General features: G+C 40.1%; 3 protein-coding genes across 3 annotated transcripts; 1 reads left to right on the top strand and 2 right to left on the bottom strand.

Annotated features, from left to right (window-relative positions):
- Positions 1–6,664: 6,664 nt before the first annotated feature.
- Positions 6,665–7,874, bottom strand: LOC118647292. The gene is made up of 2 exons (XM_036291894.1): positions 7,305–7,874; positions 6,665–7,233 (listed from the first exon to the last, which is right to left on the bottom strand). The coding sequence occupies exons 1-2, from the start codon at positions 7,422–7,424 to the stop codon at positions 7,021–7,023; spliced, it is 333 nt and encodes a 110-aa protein (XP_036147787.1). The 5' UTR covers positions 7,425–7,874; the 3' UTR covers positions 6,665–7,020.
- A 6,821-nt stretch (positions 7,875–14,695) lies between these two features.
- On the top strand, positions 14,696–15,619 carry LOC118647259. Its single transcript, XM_036291789.1, has 3 exons — positions 14,696–14,979; positions 15,154–15,322; positions 15,410–15,619. The coding sequence occupies exons 1-3, from the start codon at positions 14,696–14,698 to the stop codon at positions 15,617–15,619; spliced, it is 663 nt and encodes a 220-aa protein (XP_036147682.1).
- Positions 15,620–15,754: 135 nt separating this feature from the next.
- LOC118645902 lies at positions 15,755–19,615 on the bottom strand. Its single transcript, XM_036287808.1, has 2 exons — positions 18,471–19,615; positions 15,755–18,391 (listed from the first exon to the last, which is right to left on the bottom strand). Exons 1-2 carry the CDS (start codon positions 19,589–19,591, stop codon positions 15,820–15,822), a joined length of 3,693 nt encoding a protein of 1,230 aa, XP_036143701.1. The 5' UTR covers positions 19,592–19,615; the 3' UTR covers positions 15,755–15,819.
- Positions 19,616–20,681: the final 1,066 nt, after the last annotated feature.

The following is a 20,681-nucleotide window of genomic DNA, read 5'->3' as shown; positions in this document are numbered from 1 at the left end:
ATAGAGAATCAGAGCAACGTTTAATTTAACATAGTATAAAAGGTTCACAAAATTATTCAAAATGATTATTCGTAATGGTATTCAATAAGACATCTCGTTTTAATACCTGATAATATATTTAAAAAAAAATCTTATTCAGCATAATAAATTCACTACAATATTTGAGGTGGTGATTTAATATAATGTTCGTTGCGGTGTAGTATAATAAAACGACAGGTGTCGACGAGAGTGCGAATTAAGAATGGTGAGTTTGCGAGGATATTCGATATAAAAAATCCACACCGCAGTATTCAGTATGTTAAATTCAAGATAACATGCAGTGTAACAAATCTATAAGGTTAAACAATTTATAATAACTTTCAATACAATAAAATTATAATAAATTTAAGATAATTGTCATAGCAGCAACTTGCAGGGAAATATTGTTTAAGCAAATAATAATTTTAGCAATATATTTGGTATAATAATTTTGGATAAATTCGATGTTAAGAAAACAATAGGTTCACAAGAATAATTAATAAAATAATTCAGTACAATAAGTTCGAGATAAGGTTAAAGCTACCAAAGCACGAAAATATTTAATATTTGATATTAATAAGATGAGTAATGACTCAGCAAAATATTTAATGTAATAATTTTGGGAAAATATTCAATATTATTAGAACAATTAGATTCTCAAAATATTTAATATAATATATTAATGAGACAAGTAATCCCATATAGCACAGATTGTTTCAGAAAGCTTTCAGAAAGGTTTCAACCTTTCACAGTTCATGTGCAATAATTTTGAAAGAATTCTGTAATATGTCATTTGAAATGTTTCAACAAAAATATTTCTGAAACCTTCCGTATGAAAAGAATTTGTCGAAACTTTCAGTACAAGTTATCCCTGAAATCTTTCGTATGAAATATTTTTACAGACCTTTCCGTTTAATTATTTCTGAAATCTTTCACATGAAACAATTTAACAAACTTTCAAAAAAGTTTTTTTTGAAATCTTTCACATGCAATAAATTTGAAACTTTTAGTTAAGTTATCCCTAAAATATTTCATTTGACATATTTTTACAGACTTTTCAATTGAGTTATATCCAAAACCTTGTTGTGAGCGAAACACTCACAACCAATAAAATTATATTATAAATAAAGAATATAGAGTATTAAAATTATCATATAGCTCGCCGAGGAAGGCTCGCTATCACAAGGTGTCAGGTGACATATGCTTCGTGCGCTGCCGGCCGGTCATCGCACTGGGCAACGCACCAGCCACCTTAAGGAATTAGCGAAGCCAGCTTAGCAACAATCATGCCACCGGAAATGCATACCTGCATTTTGGCAATTGTTAATAATAATAATAATAATAATAATGGTGACGGGGGCGGTCCTCCTGTGAAGCCCACTTTGGCACTCAGACCGAGTCCATTGTGCCTCCCCGTTATCAGCTGCCCTAGCGGGGCCCCGCTTCCTTCCAAAAGCGGAGCAAATCCCCCACAGGCAGCTGCCTTACCTGGTTCGGTTCCAGAAAACCTGAGCCCAGCAGGCGTGTTCTTGGTCCGACCAATGCTGGGCAGTTCCCAAGAATGTGGAGGCTAGTTTCCTCTTCTTCACCGCACAACCTACAGCTGGGCGTATCACTATGACCCAATTTGTGCAGATGGTAGTTAAGGTCATCATGGCCCGTGAGCAGCTGTGTCGCGAGCCTGGCGTCCCCCCTACCCAGAGATCTTATGCTCCTGGCCAGGTCCCTGCTAGGGCATTCCCCCAGCATGACCCTAGCCTGTCTGCATTTGCTCTCTGTCTCTTTCTTCTAGTATTCAAGATGCTGGTCCCGGAGCCAGCTCCTGATTCTCCCCCTGTCTAGGCAGAAGGAGATCCCAACAGCCGGCTCAGGTCCCAACAGCCTTGTTTCGGCCGCCTCCTTAGCAAGCAGGTCCGCCATTTCGTTTCCCTTGATCCCTGCGTGCCCAGGGACCCATACTAGGCCAACATCATTCTTCTCCGCCAACTCGTCCAGTACGCACTTGCAGTCCCAGACCAGTCGCGAGTTAATTCTTGGACCCTCAAGCGCCTTAAGCGCTGCCTGACTGTCCGAGCAGATCCGAATGCGCCTTCCCACCCTATCAGACTCTAATAGGTTCTGGGCACATCTCATGATGGCTAACACCTCCGCCTGGAAAACCGTAGCGTGCTCGCCAAGCGGAACGACGATTCCTGCCCGGTCGCGCTGGCAGTAAAGACCAGCTCCAGAGCCCGCACTTGTTCTGGAGCCGTCCGTGAACCAGACGTCCCCGTCCCGAGGAACCGGTCCCTTAGAGCCGTTCCACTCCCAGCGCCCGGGGAAGCTTATTCTGTACCCTCTTTTGAAGGTACGAATCACTGGCCTCCTATCCTGTCCCATTGCAAAAATGGTGCCCAATAGGATTCCTTCAGGGAATCTCGTGTGGAGGGCTCCTGCCTTCCACTTTGATTCACACCTTAGGCGATAGGCCGCCGCCGCCGCAGCCGCCACTACCACCCGATCGAGGGGCTCGACGCCAAGCAGCATCCCCATCGCCGCCACCGGCGTGGTCCGCATGGCCCCCAGAGCCCCTCTTAAAACTAGAGCTCTGACGTGCTCCAACGTTAACTTAGCGGTTTTTCCCAGCACCCTTGGCCACCATACGACAGACGCGTAAAGCAGCCTAGGTCTGAGTATCGCCGTGTATATCCAGTGGACCATTTTCGGTTTGAAACCCCAGGTCTGCCCGAATGTCCTTCTGCATATCCAGAAGTAGGAGCACACACTTCTACAGCGGTTCTCGAGATGTTCCTTCCATGCCAGCTTCCTATCTAAGATCACTTCCAGATATTTAGTCGATACGGTTGGAACCAATCTCGTTCCCCCAAGGACCGGCCCCTCCACCGGGCCTACCTTGTACCTGCGAGTGAAGATCACGAGCTCAGTCTTCAGTGGATTCACCGCCAGACCAGTCTCGCCACACCACTCCTCAATCACCTCTAAGGCTCTCTGCGTGAGCTCCAGAAGCGTCTCCAAAAAGGGTCCTCGTATCAGGATAGCCAGATCATCCGCATATCCTAATGTAAAGAAGCTCCTTTCGTTCAGCGTCCTGAGCAGTCTGTCCGCCACCAGACACCACAATAGTGGAGAGAGAACTCCTCCTTGCGGGCAGCCTCTCTTCACCCATTCACTGACCTTCACTGTTCCCAATGAGGCCGTTACCTGCCGCCCGAGCATGCCTCTGATCCAATCCACGATTCTTTCCGGCACGCCCCTGCGAGAAGCTTCTTCACACACCACCTCGTGCGGTGTGTTGTTGAAGGCTCCTTCTATGTCTAGAAAGGCGCCAACTACGAAGCCCTTCCTCTCCAATTGCTCCTCGATAAACGATACAGCGGAGTGAAGCGCCGATTCTGTGGAATATTCCGTGCGATACGCGTGCTGATTCACGTGCAGCGGGTGTTTGTCCGTTTATTACTGTGTCCGTTTCACTCAGCCTGCTGTGTCCGTTTATTACTGTGCGCATCTGGGACTTACTCAATCTTTCACATGCAATAAATTTGAAACTTTTAGTTGAGTTATTCCTAAAACATTTCATTTGACATATTTTTACAGACTTTTCAATTGAGTTATTTCCAAAACCTTTCACATAAAATAATTTAATAAATTTTTTAGTTGAGTTATTTTTTACATCTTTCACACGCTATCTTGAAAACTTTTAGTTGAGTTATCTTTGAAAACTTTCTTATGAAATAATCCAGCACATATATTGTTCGCGGACCGTCACTGACGCACACGGCACCTTTCTCGTAGAGTTCCTATAAGGAGAGTTGTGCCAATACCGCTCTCGATTGTGATTGGCTCCGCCATTTTCCGTTAAGCTTCCGGTAGTTTTAGCCATTTCCAGCACAATTTGGCAATCTTGGGCTACATTCTAAAACGTTCTTTCCAAGGAAAATTTTACTCAAAATATATAGTACACGTAACGTATCCTATATTACATCGAGTAAAATTTTCCTCGGAAAGGACGTTTTGGAATGTAGCCCTAGTATAGCTATCATCAATGCATTAACATCAGTATTTTGTGTATCCATATATAAAGCAAAGGGTTTATATTGAAGATATTTTAATTATACTATTGAAATTGTAATATAATTGTAAATAAAATAAATGTGATTGAAAATGTTGTGGAATAAAGAAAAGATATATTTGTAAATGTAACCTTAAAAATGCTGAAAAACTTTAGCATTTTTGAGATTACGTTTACAAATATATCCTTCCTTTATTCCACAGCATTTTCAATCACATTTATTTTATTTACAATTATATATCTATATATACAAATATATATATTATGTACCCAGCTAGCCAGGCCTGTTAAAATCACATATCGTGAAAGCTTTACAGCAAGGATTGTTTCAATTTTGACAATAATTTTATGACAAGTAATTGTCTGTTGCTTTGTTTTCTAAAAGTGTTGAGCAAATTTACGGCAAAAGTTTTCATCACACGATGCTGCAAATAACAGAGAAAGACTTGTACATAAATATTACGTATAGAAATTACAAGATTTGTTCCGACACAATAAAATGCAAAATTTAAGCAAATAACAGAGCAAACCTTGCTACACGACATGACAATAAATTTATGGCAGAAACAGGAAATCTTGTTAAGCACAGAATAACGGCAAATTAGTAGCAAGAACAAAATAAAACTTGCCGAGCATACTTTCGCAACAAAATTGCGACAAGGTGTGTCCGTAAACAGCTTAGTTTTTGTTGGCAAGGCTTGTCGCAAATAGTATGACGCACATTTTATGTAAATAATAGGGTTGCATTATCGGGTTTTAAACTTTATTTCTGACTTTACTATCTATCTCGAGATGGCGCATTTTTCGTGAAAAAGATTTACCTACTGGATTAATAAAAGGGGCTCGTCGAGAACAGAGAACCAAGTACGATTGCACCATTCACATTTAATATTGGACTAATCAGTCTAATATTTCAGTCTAATAATCATTTTTGTTGATCTAAATTTCGAAAATATTTGTCCTGTTCTTGCCACAAATTTGCTATCATATTGTGCATAACAAGGTTTGATTTGTTTTTGCCACAAATTTGCTATCATGCTATGTTCAGCAAGGTTTGCTCTATTCTTGCCACAAATTTGCTATCATATTGTGTACAGCAAGGTTTGCCTTGTTCTTGCTGCAAATTTGTTGTTATGCTTTACTAGTAAATTTTACCCTGTTATTTGCATAAAATATGCGTCATACTATTTACAACAAGCCTTGCCAGCAAAAGCTAAGCTTAATGCGGACACACCTTGTCGTAATTTTGTTGCAATGGTTTGCTCGAGTTTGCGGCAAACTTCGCGCAAAGTTTGCGTCATTTTGCTAGCTGGGGTATATATATGTAATATCCTGTATTAATGTTAAAAATAGAAAATGCCGAATTGTGTAGCTTTTGGATGCTATAATACATCAAAAAAAGGTGCAATGATGCGAATGTTTCCACAAGCTTTAGAACGTCGAAAAATATGGATAGAAAATGAAATAAGACTTGAAATAAGACTGAAATAAAACTTGAATAAGACTTGAAATTTGCCACCTTTACATGCCATGAAACGGAAAATGGCGACTTCCGTCACATTGGCACAACTCTTCTTATAGGATCTCTACTTTCTCGTAATGCAATTCACACTTCACAAGCTACATAAAGCAGACCACGGTGACAGAAAACGGATCAACCTATGCCCAGCGAGAAACGATAATGAATTCGACATCAATTCGACATCGAAATAATGATTTCGATGTCGAATCGATATCGATTCGATGTACTATTTCTTACTGGGTGCTATCGTAGTGAGCTCTCGGGGCCTACGTGATATTTATTATTGTGTCTTAAAGATACATCTTTCATGGCTAAAAATTTTAACTTTGGTAACGAATCCTTTTTCTGCGTGTATTGTACCTATTATATAGCACAGAAACCTTTCAGAGATATTTCAGAAATGTTTCAAGTGAAAAGTAAATCATTTCAGAAACGTTTCAAAATATTTCTGAGACAGCTCTGAGATAGCAAAATGTCCGCGATGCTTGCACTTGAAACATTTCTGAATATTTTCAGAAAGATTGCAGATATGTATCAGCAACCTTTCAGTACACTTTCAGAAATGTTTCCAAGTGCAAGCATCGCGGACATTTTGGTATCTCAGAGCTGTCTGAGAACTGTCTCAGAAACATTTGAAAACGTTTCTGAAATGTTTCACTTTAGTAGTTAATACTATGACAGTTCTAACTACGGGGCTCCGAGGGGGGTGCGGGTGTGCGGGGGGTACCGGTAGGCGCGGGGGTATGACGTCACGCGGGGAGGAGGATCTCGCGGTGCGGAAATTGCTGACGCGGTATTTTCGGGTCCGCGACCCGGGAGCGGGAGAGGGGTGTGCGGGGGGTACCGGTAGGCGTGGGGGTATGACGTCACGCGGGGAGGAGGATCTCGCGATGCGGAAATTGCTGACGCGGTATTTTCGGGTCCGCGACCCGGAGCGGGAGAGGGGGAATCGGGGTCCGCGACCGCCGCCGCCGCCGCCGCCGCCGCCGCCGCCGCCGCCGCCGCCGCCGCCGCCGCCGCCGCCGCCCGCTGCCAAGCGAACGAGAATGTACTACGTTATGGGTGGGAGCGAGAGAACGTGATGGATAGTATGCGATGTGTATGAGTGAGAACATGTGATGAGTGTAAGTGAGAGAGCATGCGGGAATATGGATATAACGGGTGGGAAGGAGAGAACGTGATGAATAGTATGCGATGTGTAGCATGCGGTATGTGTGAGCGAGAGCGTGCGATGAGTGTAGAGAGTGAGAATATTGTATTTAATGGGTGGGATGAGTGCAACTGAAAGCGAGGGAAGGGAGTGAGAAAGAGAACGCATATTATATATTTATATAACTTTATATTTATATATTTATATAATTATATCCAAAATTAATCATTTATATATTCATATATTCATATATTTATGTATTTATATCCAAACTTCATGATTTTCGTCTATTAAAGGACGCATGCTGAATAGACGGCGCAGGTCCCACACGTCGGCTTCGCCAAATAGGCCGCACGAACGTTCTAATACATCGTCGTTCTGCGCTCTTAATAAATCCCTTCTCCAATGCGTCCAAAATTTCCTGTTAATATTGATAAAACCGGGTATTCTGATATCCTCTCGGTAGATCCATGGCTAAAAAATTAGCATTTTTTAGAATCTTATAATTTAACATCTTTTTAAAATATAAATGTCTAAAAACTTACTTGATTAGTTATTGACTCGCGCACCGACAATAACCCTCCTAAAGGGATGTTGATTGGAGGACCTGGAAGTGGTACCTCCACGCGTACCTCGTTGTTTATAACGACCCGTCGAACCGGCATCCCATCAACGCATACATACTAAAAACAAAATAATTATTATTATTTAATTTTTTACACTTCACCTGTCATAAACTTGCACTATCACTTACGCCAGTGACAGGATATTCAATGCGGATGCTCTGCATTTTCACAAGTTTTGTTCACAAGTTTGTACGATCTGTCTGCACCGTCGAGAAGCAGTAGACTAAAGATGTGCGTTACTCTCACTTGAGAGATGAATTTGAAAAAGCCGTGTCAGCTTTGTGGAATTTTTTTATCTGCACGCATTCTCATTTCAAAGCTTTATAATGCTGTCTTGGTTAACGTCTCAGTTAACATCTCGTTCGAAATAAAAATCATTAAACATATTCCAAACCATTTCATACATCTATATCAGACATTATCAAACTGCATCATACAGATATCGAACCGATATTGAACTGCATCGTACAGCTATCAAACTGTATCATACAGCTATCGAACCGATATTGAACTGCATCGTACAGCTATCAAACTGCATCATACAGCTATCAAACCGATATTGAACTGCATCGTACAGCTATCAAACTGTATCATACAGCTATCGAACCGATATTGAACTGCATCGTACAGCTATCAAACTATATCATATAGCCATCGAACCGATATTGAACTATCACTTGTGAAATAAATTGAAAAAAGTTGTGTTAAAGTATAATTTTTTCTATCGTACGTGACTTCATATAATTTTTTCTATCGTACGTGATTTATCAACGAGATCGTCTTATATTATCTCGGTCAACGTCTCAGTCAAAGAGCATATTAAGATTGTAGTAGTAGTACTAAGATATTAAACATATCATATTCCATTTCATACATCTATATATCTTATATCCATTTCATACATCTATATATCTTATATCTTATATCTTATATGGGAAAAGGATAGAAAACATTTTATTGCATTTTATTTTTCTTTATTTTGAAAAAATTCCACAATTATTTTGATATTGTGACCACCAGTTATATATTTTAAATACATTTTGTAATGCACAATTCTTAATATGTTTTTCACATCGTATAGTATTACTAACATCTAGATTATTTAAAGATTTAATGTCTTCATAATCTGCATCCAAAGTCTTGATATATATCCCATCATCGGTATCAAGCATGTCCGTCAACCATTCTCGTTTCTGAAGTCCCTTAACGTATATGATAGTATTGCTGTCATCCGTATTACACACAGCAGATGTAATCAGACGTTTCGCCATGCTGTACGGTATCATCCCGTCTTTCCATTGCAATCCATGATGATATGCAATCAACCAAGAAGCACAAGACTTGTCGGATTTTGTAAGAACACGCCATGGCATGGGGCTAGCAAAAATATAATGTGCGAGAACAGTTCCTTTTTTCAGTACCGCTACTTCCTTTACGATAAATTTTTTATCGACAATAAATCCTTGCAGATCCACAAATGTCGGTACGATCATTATGAGTAACTCTTCAAGACTGTAATTTAATACCAAATATCTCAGTTTTTATCAGTTTAATGTTACATGATTTTGCGCACTACGTTGGACAACGGACAATATTCAATTACACGATCATGTAAAATGAGACAATAAGCGGTAGTATTCGCAGGAACATTTTCCTTGCAATCAAATTCTATGCGCACATCTACGGTAGCACTCTTGACGGATTCGTTTTGTCGCGAACAGTCAATGACCGCAAAAGGTCCTTTTTCCAGGAATGTGATTACATTTAGCAGTGTTTCACACTCATATCCATAATAAGATTTACCAAAACGTCGATATATGTCATATAGAATGGCATATCTAGATTTACGAAAGTCTAAATTCATATCGTCATACGGATAAAATTCAGAGTTTAAATAAAGTTTTACATTGGTTAAATTACAGTCGACAAAGATCGTAACATCTTGAGACATGATATTTTTTTGACCTGTCTGCAGTGCGAAGATAACGAAGCGCGGTTTCTCGAGTTGAATTGCAGTTTTAACAGCCCATGAATGTTTCGTCGTACTCTGCAGCAAAGGATACTCATACAGATCCCAGGAGCGAAAACTCATACTTAGACATTGTCCACTCTCCAAAGCTCGCAGCAAAGATAATTTGTTGACTTCGTTTAACGTAACATGCGGCATTCGCCACTGCACTTTAAATAATTCAATTTCCGGTTGAGCCGTAGAATTTCCAACGATAGAATTGTTATCGTTGCGCGCTCGTATCAAAATCAATTCATGACGAGCGTTAACAATCACGCGTTTGTAATCTTCGCAAAAGCCTAATAATACACTAAGCGGTACGCAAAAGTTGAAGTATCCTTCCGGTAGGTTATACGAAAATTCCCATCCTGCATTCTGCATAATTACTGCTTTGTCATATGACAACGATACATAGTTCTTGAGAGTGCTGGTTATTCCAACGTTTCTGTTGCGGTCAATTTCCACACCGTTGAGTTCATATCGAATTTCATCAAACATGAACGCCACGCAATTATTTCCGAGATTTATCTCATCTTTATCCGTATCGTCTTTCTTCTTTACCAATCTTCCTTCGACGTAGAGAAAACTTTCACATGGTAACGTGTATAAATCCTGCTGTTGTATGGGTATCCTTATTTCATCGCTGTATCCAAAAGTGGTGTTGGCGTACGGATTGTACGTATGAGTCTCGATCTTGACGATGCTGTCGTCAAAGATCGGCTCACCTCCAATGTTCAAGATCTTAGACATCTTAGATATTTCGTACGATAAATCCCAATGATTTTAAAAATTCAACGTTTGACGCGGTGAGATTCTTTTTATCAGATGAGTGAATATTTTTAACTGTCTTACAATTTATTTTACACGGTCGAATATTCTTGATTGGTGTAAAAATTGTATCCTTCACTTGCTCATTCAACACGAGCATCTCACGTTATCGTCTTCGTACGTGTAATCTAACAGTAATCTCCTCTCCACGAAAATCGAGTAATTGACCGTCCTGATCCACAATGCGAATCGTCAAATCAGTAATGCTCCGTGCAACGATTGGAAGGTAAATGATCTGTGCAGGCGTTTCCGATATCTTATATCCTGGTGGCACCCTCGGCGAAAATTCGTGTATTGTGTGTACGCACTTGTCGTTGCTGTACGCACCCGCAGTCACGTTACATTCTATGCGAATAATGTTTACGTTTATGATATTTATAGGTGCATCCGATTCATGCCACATTCGCGATTCAAGAATACGCGATGAAAATCCCAACAGCGATCCAACGTTGTTAGGTTTAAAGAAATTTATCTGATAAGCACACATAACCTCACTCTTCATTGTATTGTTGTTAGCACGAATCACCACCGGATATTCGCTTTCTTCTTCATCTTCTTTGTGAAACGTTCTCTTTTCCACAACATTGGAATGAGATTGTAAAATTGTGCGTTTCAAATATCTATCTATATCACGCAATTCATACGATCCTTCGGGAATTGTAATTTCCTTGTTGTCTTTGTCATAATAAAATTTGTTATTCGACGAATTTACATTAGGTATGGTATAGTATGTTTCAAAATCTGTGAGACCGAGCTCATAATCGCCATCGCTCAAATCTATGGCTGGAAAATAGCTTACCGCGAGGATGCTACTCTTGCCAGTTACCGTAAACGTCAGTGACATGTTGAAACGAATACTGAGTTAAATTGCATAATGTTAGCCTTTAAATTGATTACTAACTGTTTGAAGAAAACGCAGACATAGTTGGCCACAGTTGCTTTGATCATAACGTTGATAAGGCGTGTGATTATACTCGATCCGCGTTACATCTAAATATTGCACCAGTTCTTTCGGTGGTCTAAGATTGCCGAAACTATCAAAGTATATAGCGCGATTTCCTCTCTTTGCATATGCCACCCAGTGTGTACCTGATCCTTCAGCGTTATCTAAATTTACAATACCGCTCTCGTTTCGATATGCTCCAACCGTTGGTAATGCTGTACGCATAAAAATTCCTCTAAAGTGTGGAATGCTCATACGTTTCGCTAACTGTAATAATTGTATGTTGGTAGTTGCACCTTTTGGCATTTTTAACGTCTTTTTGACGTTTTTTTTTTTTTTCGTCGACACTCCTTGTCCACGCTTATATGGAGCGAGATAAACTCCATGACCTTCCATGACACGATTATGACGTTTCAATTCGTTCAGCTGACGCTGTGCTGCCTTGTTATCATTCACAGCCTTCGCAACTCTCGCCGCTCCACCGACCAACGACCCGAGAACACCCAACAGCGGTAGAATGGGTAAAACACCACCGCGTTTCGCTACCGGAAGTATTCGTTTACTCGTTCTCAGAAGTATTCGTTTACTCGCTCTCTTCTTTTTATCACTTTTTTTCTTTTTCAAACCCATACCGATTTTTGTCTTAGTTTTCATAGCTGCCCAAACGGCTGCTGCAGCAGCTCTTTCTCCGAAAGTCGAATCGTTCGCTGTAATGCGTTTTCGCGCTTCCGCAGCGAGTATATTATCAGCTGCGTGTCTATCGGTGAGTTCGTTGCTCTGGGAGTATGCAATGTCGTGTTCGCGACATGCCGCGTCCAACGGATTAATACCCCGATCACCTCTGGCCAATCGCTTTTTCAGCCTAGTACCTGGACCGCAAAATTGATATCCTGGTATGTGCAGTTCGAAAGGAAGCGCATTTATCACACGATTTAACAAGCCGCGACCTACCGCTGGCATTCGCGACAATTCTTTATCAACGGTGCGGGGCCGTCGATGTGCGTCTGGTGCAACGATTGATTGTAATGTTCGTAGCAACGACGATGGCTTCGAATCTCCGTATCAGCCTTTATGTGTTCCGGAAGCCTGTCCCACACGTATTCGATATAATTGCTACACACGCGTAGCAGAATAGGTTTCGACACGAATTCTAACTGCTCGACACTCAAATCGAGTATATCGGAGGGATGTGACAATATGAGAAACATTTTACATACTGAACAATTTTGCTCGGTGCGTCTCTATAAATAGATCGGTCTTATTAATTTTTGTCAGTTTTTATCAGAGTATAGAGGGAGAAAATATGCGGTTCGTACAACATTCACCAGCGATTAAAGTAACAAATTTCGATGACAGAATAATGTCCAAAAGAAAAATAAGGAGGCATGGAAACATGTTGCCGAGTTCTATACGTGGTATAATTTGCGGTCCGTCAAATTGTGGCAAGACAAACGTATTAATAAGCTTGTTGGAAAGTCCGCATGGAGTACGTTTTGAGAATGTGTATGTGTACTCGAAATCATTACAACAACCGAAATATCTGTATTTGGAAAATTTATTGACACCGATTGAAGAAGTTAGTTATTTTGCATTTGCCAATAACTGTGATGTCATTCAACCGAGTGAAGCGCTTCCGAATTCCATTTTTATCTTTGATGACGTGGCGTGTGATAAGCAAGATACGATAAGAGACTACTTTGCAATGGGGCGACACGTGGATGTCGACTGCTTCTATCTCTGTCAGACGTATGCAAAGATACCGAAACATCTTATACGCGACAATGCAAATTTGCTAATTTTATTCAAGCAGGATGGTACCAATCTAAAACATGCGTACAACGATCATGTAAATACCGACATGTCTTATGAGGATTTTAGCAATTTATGTCATACTTGTTGGCAACAAAAGTATGGATTTTTAGTGATAGATAAAGATAGCGCACTCGCCGATGGACGATATCGAAAAGGATTTAATGACTTCGCAATACCATAAAGCAGTTAGTTGTTTTTGATACGTTGACCAAGTAGCGTTTCTCAACATGGATAACACAGATAACAATATGGATCGTGAGAAGATTGTGAAAGAGATTGCGAAAACAAGTGATTCAATTCGTAAAAAATATCGCGCTTTGAAAGCGGGTAAAGTGCAAGAAGAAATGGCGTTGGAGAGACACTTTAAGCCCATTGTCGAACCATTAAAACAGATTGTTGAAAACACTATTGGTGATGTATCAGATCCGATTAAGAATGAATCGTTCTTCTCGGGGGAAGACGAATACGCAGAACCAAAACCCAAACGAAAGCGATCAAACGCTTCGTTTAATTCTATAATGACCTCTACTCCTGTTAAAAAAATGAGACGATCAAAAACTGTACCAACTAATTTGAATGAAACATCGCAAATACTACATGATAGTGATTTATCGTACAGTCATGTACCTTCCGTCGAAGACGTTTTTGAAATAGCAGCCAATGAACCGCTTGTGACGTCTATTCGACAACAATTGGAAACGCGAGAGGGACGTGAAAAGTTGCACATGCACTATGGTCCATTAGGTCAAAAATATATGGGGGCTGTTCTGAGTGGTAAAAAACCAGTCATTATAGATACTGTTTACGGAGTTTATTTCACCGACTTTGGAACGATGCTCGGCGATAAACGCATCGACATACATAAGAATGATAACATAGTTATAGATGGTAAAATATACACGGGAACACCTGGTCTGTACGAATTAATTTTCATGAAAATGCCCAACATGTACACGAATAATGACCTGCAAAATTATAAAAACATTCTATTGGTGACAAATGCATATAGACGAGGACATATTGCACATAATCAAGTAATGGGTAACAAAGGGTCTAAATATAAAAATATAATTGCACCCTTAGTAACAGACGCAAAAGTTGGACAAGGTTTATCAAGCGCTATTACATTAAATAATAACAAGATCGATTATGTTCATTGGGATGATCCCAACGAGCTTGTGGATCGCCTTCGATTGCTCGAGGCCTCACACCAGGCAGGGCACAATGCTCACGACAACGAGATTCTATCAATTATCGAGGAACTTCGCGAGGCTGGTTTTATTATAAATTAAAACTGCGCGAAACAAATCATTTAGTCAACATCGAAATGTCAATCAACAAGTTTGGAACATCACTCGAAAGAGGTGGTGCGGAACCATATTATCAATGGAGCGGATTAGTCAGAAATTACATGCGTGATAACGCTCTTTGCATGGTTGTCACCGATTTTGATGCAAAGTCGTGCAAGATTCGACGTTTAGCGTTACCTGTAGATGATAGTGATGCAGCCAATAAACGATACGTGCAACAAACTGTGAAAATTTTAAAGGATCGACAGGATGAAATCGAGAGGAAGATTGAGACACTTCAAAGTAAGGTTGAAATTACAGCTCATACGCTAAACGAGATTCAAAGACAGCTCGACGCAGTAACTCATCGTGCAGAGTAAAAAAGTTAGTACGTTGAATATATGCACCATTTACATGTCATACTCTGAACATGTCTGAGAAACAATTGTTGGTTGAGGAGTTGCATGCTCCGGCGAGAAGAAATTTTCCTCGAAGACGCGTCATAGTTCACGGATACGATGACCTGTGGCAGGCGGATGTGGTTGAGATGCGTCCTTACACACGATTTAACCGAGGTTATCACTACATACTCACCGTTATCGACGTGCTGAGCAAGCATGCATGGGCTGTGCCGCTGAAGGCCAAGAGCGGTAGCGAAGTTGCTATTGCGATTGCAAAGATAATTCAGAAAGATGGCAGATGTCCGAAAAATTTGCAAACAGACAAAGGAAAGGAATTTTATAACACCAACGTGCAGAAACTATTAAATAAACATAATATCAATCATTATTCTACATACTCTATAATGAAAGCATCAGTTGTCGAACGCTTTAACCGAACATTAAAAAACGTCATGTGGAAACAATTTACACTCAATGGAAATTATAGATGGATTAATTTGCTGCCACATCTCATGTCAGAGTACAATGCACGAAAGCATCGAACTACTGGCATGCGACCCATCGATGTTACGCCTGCAATTGCTAAAAAACTCTTAACCACGGTGTATAGTCACATAAAAATTGCGGCACCCGCGCGATTTAAAGTCGGTGACTCGGTGCGTGTCAGCAAATTCAAAACTGTTTTTGAGAAGGGTTATACACCAAATTGGACTACGGAGATATTTAAAATTATTAAAGTACAGCGTACCAATCCTGTGACATATGTACTGGAAGATTCCTCTGGAAAACCTATCGCTGGAGGATTTTACGAATATGAGCTGCAGCGTGTTGCAAATCCTGACGTGTATCTCGTTGAAAAAATATTGCGCAGAAAAGGAGATGATATTTATGTCAAGTGGCTGGGATTCGATGGATCGCATAATTCATGGATACATAAAGACACTGTTATTTAATCCAATAAAAATTGTTTTTATTATATTCATAAAAGTACAATTTAACCAAATACATTATTATATTAATTTTATATTATGTGAGATTTCTTTATCATCCTTTCCTTAATACATTTTTATTAATACATGTTTTTAACATAAAAATATATATATAATTATTTTTAATGTGCATGTAATTTAAAAGCTATATAATGTTAAAGATATTATAGTGGTATTCGATAATGTCCCCACGGTAACGTTTCAACTGAATCGGGTATAAGGTATCTCTTGTCATCATATGGACTTAGAGCGATTTTTGTTTCGGACACCGTATATACTTTATGTAGCTTGGATCTTATACATGATTGGCTACGCGTCATCTCGATCTCATCTCTCAAACACTGGGTATAATCATCAAATGTTATGGTTCGCGTTACTACATTATTCTTGACACCTTTCGCTTTTTTAGTGTCCTTCTTTCCATCTACCTTTAACGCATACATCTTTGCTCTAAGTCCAACGAACTCAGTCATTATCACGCCATTATTCTCATCTTTCATCAAGCCCGGAACTTTTTTATTCTCGAGAGGCATACCGTACGCGTTGTCGACCGGATAATCGCTTGTGTCGAACCTAGCAATATCACGTTTCATCGTCTCGTAAATATCCTCGCACTCGACGAGGTATATGAGACTGTCGGTGTCGGTATACATGACTCTACATTTGTCACGATACAGAGGTAGCATGTACTCGTGGTGAAATTCATATAGACACGTCTTAGAAATATCTAGGATACACATGCCTACATAAATCGGCTTATATAATTTCACCTCGAGTTTTCTAAGTTCAACGGCGATTAAATTTTCTGCAAAAACACTCCGACTATGAAAATTTGGTTTCGCGATCATTGTCTCCGCACCATACCGTCCCACCCATTTTGTCAACAACTTAACGTCAACATGATTGCGCACATTCTCCATGGTTTTACCAAACACCGCATTATTCATTAATTTATACAAGTTTTTTTCGAAATCATTTTTGGCGAGTGTCCGGAATCGTGTATTTAACTCTATGTATTTACAGAGCCATGGAGATTGTGCGAATTGTAATATACGGTGTATCTTTGCTATACGAAGACCGTGACGCATGCACTGCTGCAGGTTGCGGTAATGTATGACGTAACGTTCCTTATCATACAGCGTAGCGAGAAGTTTACATTCACGCTTGCCTGGCGGTTTATCGCGTGTTGGGCAGAAAGATAGGTCAGCGTGCTCGTCGTGAAGGTCTCGGGGATACTCGAGATCAACTTCGAGAATGTATCCCGTTGGTGAATCAGCAGCGATCGCATTTATGTCAAAATTCGAGACTTCGATCCATTGAAATTCCCCATATGGCAGCGGCTGACACATCGCCCAACCATACAAATTATTAACGTCAAAGTACATAAGGTACGACGATGGTTTCGACGGGTCGTACGACTGCATGTACTTGTTGTTAGCCTGTGCGTATCTGCTGGAACATTGACTTAGACCGCCGCGTATACCGCGTTCGATGAACATTACCATGTCAATGTCAGTAAGCAGTTCGAAAGTAATTTTTGTATATTTTAACATAGCGTCCCACGTGTATCCGGGGAGAGTGTAATAATGTGCTGGATCGAGACCGTAACTTTCTAAGCATTTATCGCGAAAATTTTCAAAAATGTCAGCTAACAATAACACATCCGTTTTCAAATATAGATCGCTGTATTCACCCAACGTTTGAACGGAGAATCGCTTCCAGACATTCTCAGCGTGCATGTAATCGCTCTCGGATACAGTATCAGAGGTCAGGGAACTGAAAAATGATTCGCGCGGCGGTAAACATGTGTCCTGCAGCTTGTTCACGCAGTCAACGTACTCATACGGAAATACACCTTTTCGTGTCAATAAATCAAAATCCTCATCAGATAAGTGTAAAAATTCGGAACGTACAATTTTTAATTTTTCTTTGCCTAGAAATGATGCCAATTTTTCGAGACTAGTATTTAAAAATTTATATGAATCTATGAACCGTAGTTTTATGTAATTGTGTGGATCTAATTTATCGGCTGTGTCTACGACATGTTTTGTAAAAGAAATGTACTTTTCTTTCGTGATGGGAAGTACGTCAGTCTTCCCTTTGAACGCTGTGGCTATTTCCTTAATAATGAAATGCGAATCGTATCCAGATAAGTTATGAAAAATAATAGGCATGTATGATGCATTTCGATAATTTAAATTACAGAGAGAATGTGCAGGACCGCGGTAACGACCAGTCAAATGACAATGATCGCGCACCCGCGTATCATCCGACGCGAATGGCTTATCGCAGATATGACACCGCGTCGCGCTATGGTATGCCTCCAATTGTTCCTCTGATAACGTTTCCATGGGGATATTAGTTGATAAACGAGTCTTAACATTATACGCTAATTCTTCAAGTTGTTTAGTGAACCATGCGACGCAATCTTTATCGCGACGAAACCGGTACGTGGATAACGTGTCATCGTATGAGCATCGCACGTAATACCCGATGCTGAATACCTCATGTTGTTGATATGTGTATGACGCTTGCTCTGTATCATGTTGCGTCTTCCGCAGCACACACTCGAGGTCCGCGTAGACGATAAAGGGCACTCGTTCCTTGTGGTTTACATTCTGGAAATTTAACCACTTGTCGTCTTCAGCGGGCAATGTGATAGCGCAGTCGTTCATCCTCTGACAGTCTACAGTGTGTGATTGCAACCTCTCGCATGATGAAAAATAGTGCAAGCACCTGTAAAAATAATTTTAAAAAATTTTAATTAATTTTTTTTTGCTGGATCATGTGAATTTTTTAAACATATTATACATACCGATCGCAAATGTATCTTTTTCCATCATGTTTGCTCAGTTGGGAGCTGATGAGGCGGGACAGATTTTTTATCCAGACAAAGTGACCCACGCTGTCTTCGTGCGGATTTTGTACGTATAATAAATTGACATGCTTCTCTTTCTTGTCATTGGAGAGCCGCAGCGGAAGAATCTTTAGCATTGCCATTTCCTTTTTCATCCCGTAGACGTTGATCGATATATTGTTAAGACTCTCAAATTTTCCAATGTCCTTTACTGTAACGGGAAACGCAATGTCATCAAACTTTAGGACTGTTGTATAATGTGGATATGATGATTCCAATCCTGTGTTTCTTTCAGCAGGATGTAGAGCGGCAACCACTGACCATGCGAAGCATGCATTGTCCTTTGAATTAACGTTCACTACTGCACGCTTCATCATTATTTCTCGCGGTAATGTCACGTAACACCCCGCGTGTAGAGGATTGTACTTATTTATATTTAGAATCAAATTGAGAATTCGCGATAGCGCCCACCCACTATCTCGTTCTTGAAACTCTTCAAGTGATGCTAATGTGGGTTCGATAACGCGTCGCTCGTACCACTCGTCCAAGTCCGACGTTTGGAATAGTTCACAATTTTTAGTGTTTATACTTTTGTTGGCACGTTTATCACCCGTTACAAACACGCCGTTGAATGCTGTATTCACTTTTACACTGTTGTGTTCCTCTAGAGCGTCCCGCACTCGCTCGAGCACTATACCGCCTGCGTCTTCTAAAAACGTTTGCGGTTCAATATAGTTTGTATTTATCACTGCACCTGTCTGAATGCGATTCTCGAACGCTGTATCTATCTCTCGCCACATAAGTTTATTCGCGTTATTACTAGTGCTCGCGTAATTACCACCTACATGCACGAAACGTCTTTGTAATTGTGTCTTTTCACCTTCGAGTCGCGCGATCCTCGCCACCAACGATTGCCTTTGTCCGATGGCAAACCGAGGACGCTTTATGCGGCTATGTTCCTCAAGCTGTTGTATAATCTCATCACATCGCTGCAACCACATAAAACACTCGCCCAAAGTAGTGACTCCATTTGCTTGCTCCAACAGCTCGCGTTCCACTTGCTCGAAATTATTCTCCATTTTTATCACTGTTGTCTTTTATCACTGTTTTAAAACAACACCATACAATCTTCAACAGGACACTCGCATATAGTTTCGTAGCACCTAATGCAGAATCGAAATTTGTCTTGAATTTCAAACTGCATTAGCTTGCTTTGTCTTTCACACCGAATATAAAAACATATCTCCTTCTCTTGCTCAGACAGAATGTATTCATCCTCATCATTGTTCAAAAGGTTTGAAAATTCGTGGTAAGTACGCAGCATTTTCTCTACATAGGGATTCTCAGTATTATAAGCAAAGTGGGACGTTATTGCTATCACTTCGATATACCTTCCAACACCTGCTGGTATCTCAATGAGATGGTAACAGCATTCCTGAGTCTTTTCTACGATTTGTTTTGCTATATCATATTCATTTTCATCGGTGTCAACCGAATTGAGTATCTCTTTATATAATTTGTGCTTCATATGATGAGGCCAGTTATCAACAAATTGGTCGTGTATGTAAACTTCCTGTATTATGGTGCGTTCATGCGTTCCGCGTAAACCGAGTTCTCGATCACGTAGAAATTGCACTGGTGATATTCTCTGCACATCCTTTCGTTTTTCGGAATCATCATTATTGTTAAGGACATAAATGGCATCTTCTACGATATCGTCATTCATGTTATAATAATCTAGTTTTTATACTAAGAAGTCTCTACTGTGCGCACACTGAACACATATTGCACTAAATTATTACTCCGAATTGATGACGGTTTCAACTTGCACTCGGATCTTAAACTTCGCATCAAATGCGATATTATGCGCTTCCCGACCGCTTATATATTTTTTATAACTCTTTATTTTCTTTGTCTTAACATCGGTGCTTGACCTCTGCAAGATTTGCATTATTTGAATGTGCGATTCTGAATGATCTCATCAAGAAAGTATCAAATGATTTATGTACGTGCCTAAAACATATTTTTGTTACAGCAGCCGTACATCGGCGCTTGACCTCTGCAAGATTTGCATTATTTGAATGTGCAATTTTCGTATGATCTCATCAGTAAGTATCAAATGTATGTGCCTAAAACATATTTTGTCGCAGCAGCCGTACATCGGCGCTT

The sequence above is a fragment of the Monomorium pharaonis genome, chromosome 1, assembly GCF_013373865.1.
Source record: "Monomorium pharaonis isolate MP-MQ-018 chromosome 1, ASM1337386v2, whole genome shotgun sequence".
NCBI lineage: Eukaryota > Metazoa > Arthropoda > Insecta > Hymenoptera > Formicidae > Monomorium > Monomorium pharaonis.
Note: the sequence above shows the minus strand (reverse complement) of the source record. Positions and strands in the feature narration are given on the sequence as shown.

Bases quoted from the DNA above. Each gene is read 5' to 3' on its own strand.
- LOC118645902 (XM_036287808.1), bottom strand. From the start codon at position 19,591: ATGGAGAATAATTTCGAGCAAGTGGAACGCGAGCTGTTGGAGCAAGCA. The intron at 18,392-18,470 runs GTATGTATAATA...TTATTTTTACAG, and splicing joins AAAAGATACATTTGCGATCG to GTGCTTGCACTATTTTTCAT.
- LOC118647259 (XM_036291789.1), top strand. From the start codon at position 14,696: ATGTCTGAGAAACAATTGTTGGTTGAGGAGTTGCATGCTCCGGCGAGA. The intron at 14,980-15,153 runs GCAAACAGACAA...TGGAAATTATAG, and splicing joins GGCAGATGTCCGAAAAATTT to ATGGATTAATTTGCTGCCAC. The intron at 15,323-15,409 runs GTGCGTGTCAGC...ATTAAAGTACAG, and splicing joins GATTTAAAGTCGGTGACTCG to CGTACCAATCCTGTGACATA.
- LOC118647292 (XM_036291894.1), bottom strand. From the start codon at position 7,424: ATGCCGGTTCGACGGGTCGTTATAAACAACGAGGTACGCGTGGAGGTA. The intron at 7,234-7,304 runs GTAAGTTTTTAG...CTAATTTTTTAG, and splicing joins GCGAGTCAATAACTAATCAA to CCATGGATCTACCGAGAGGA.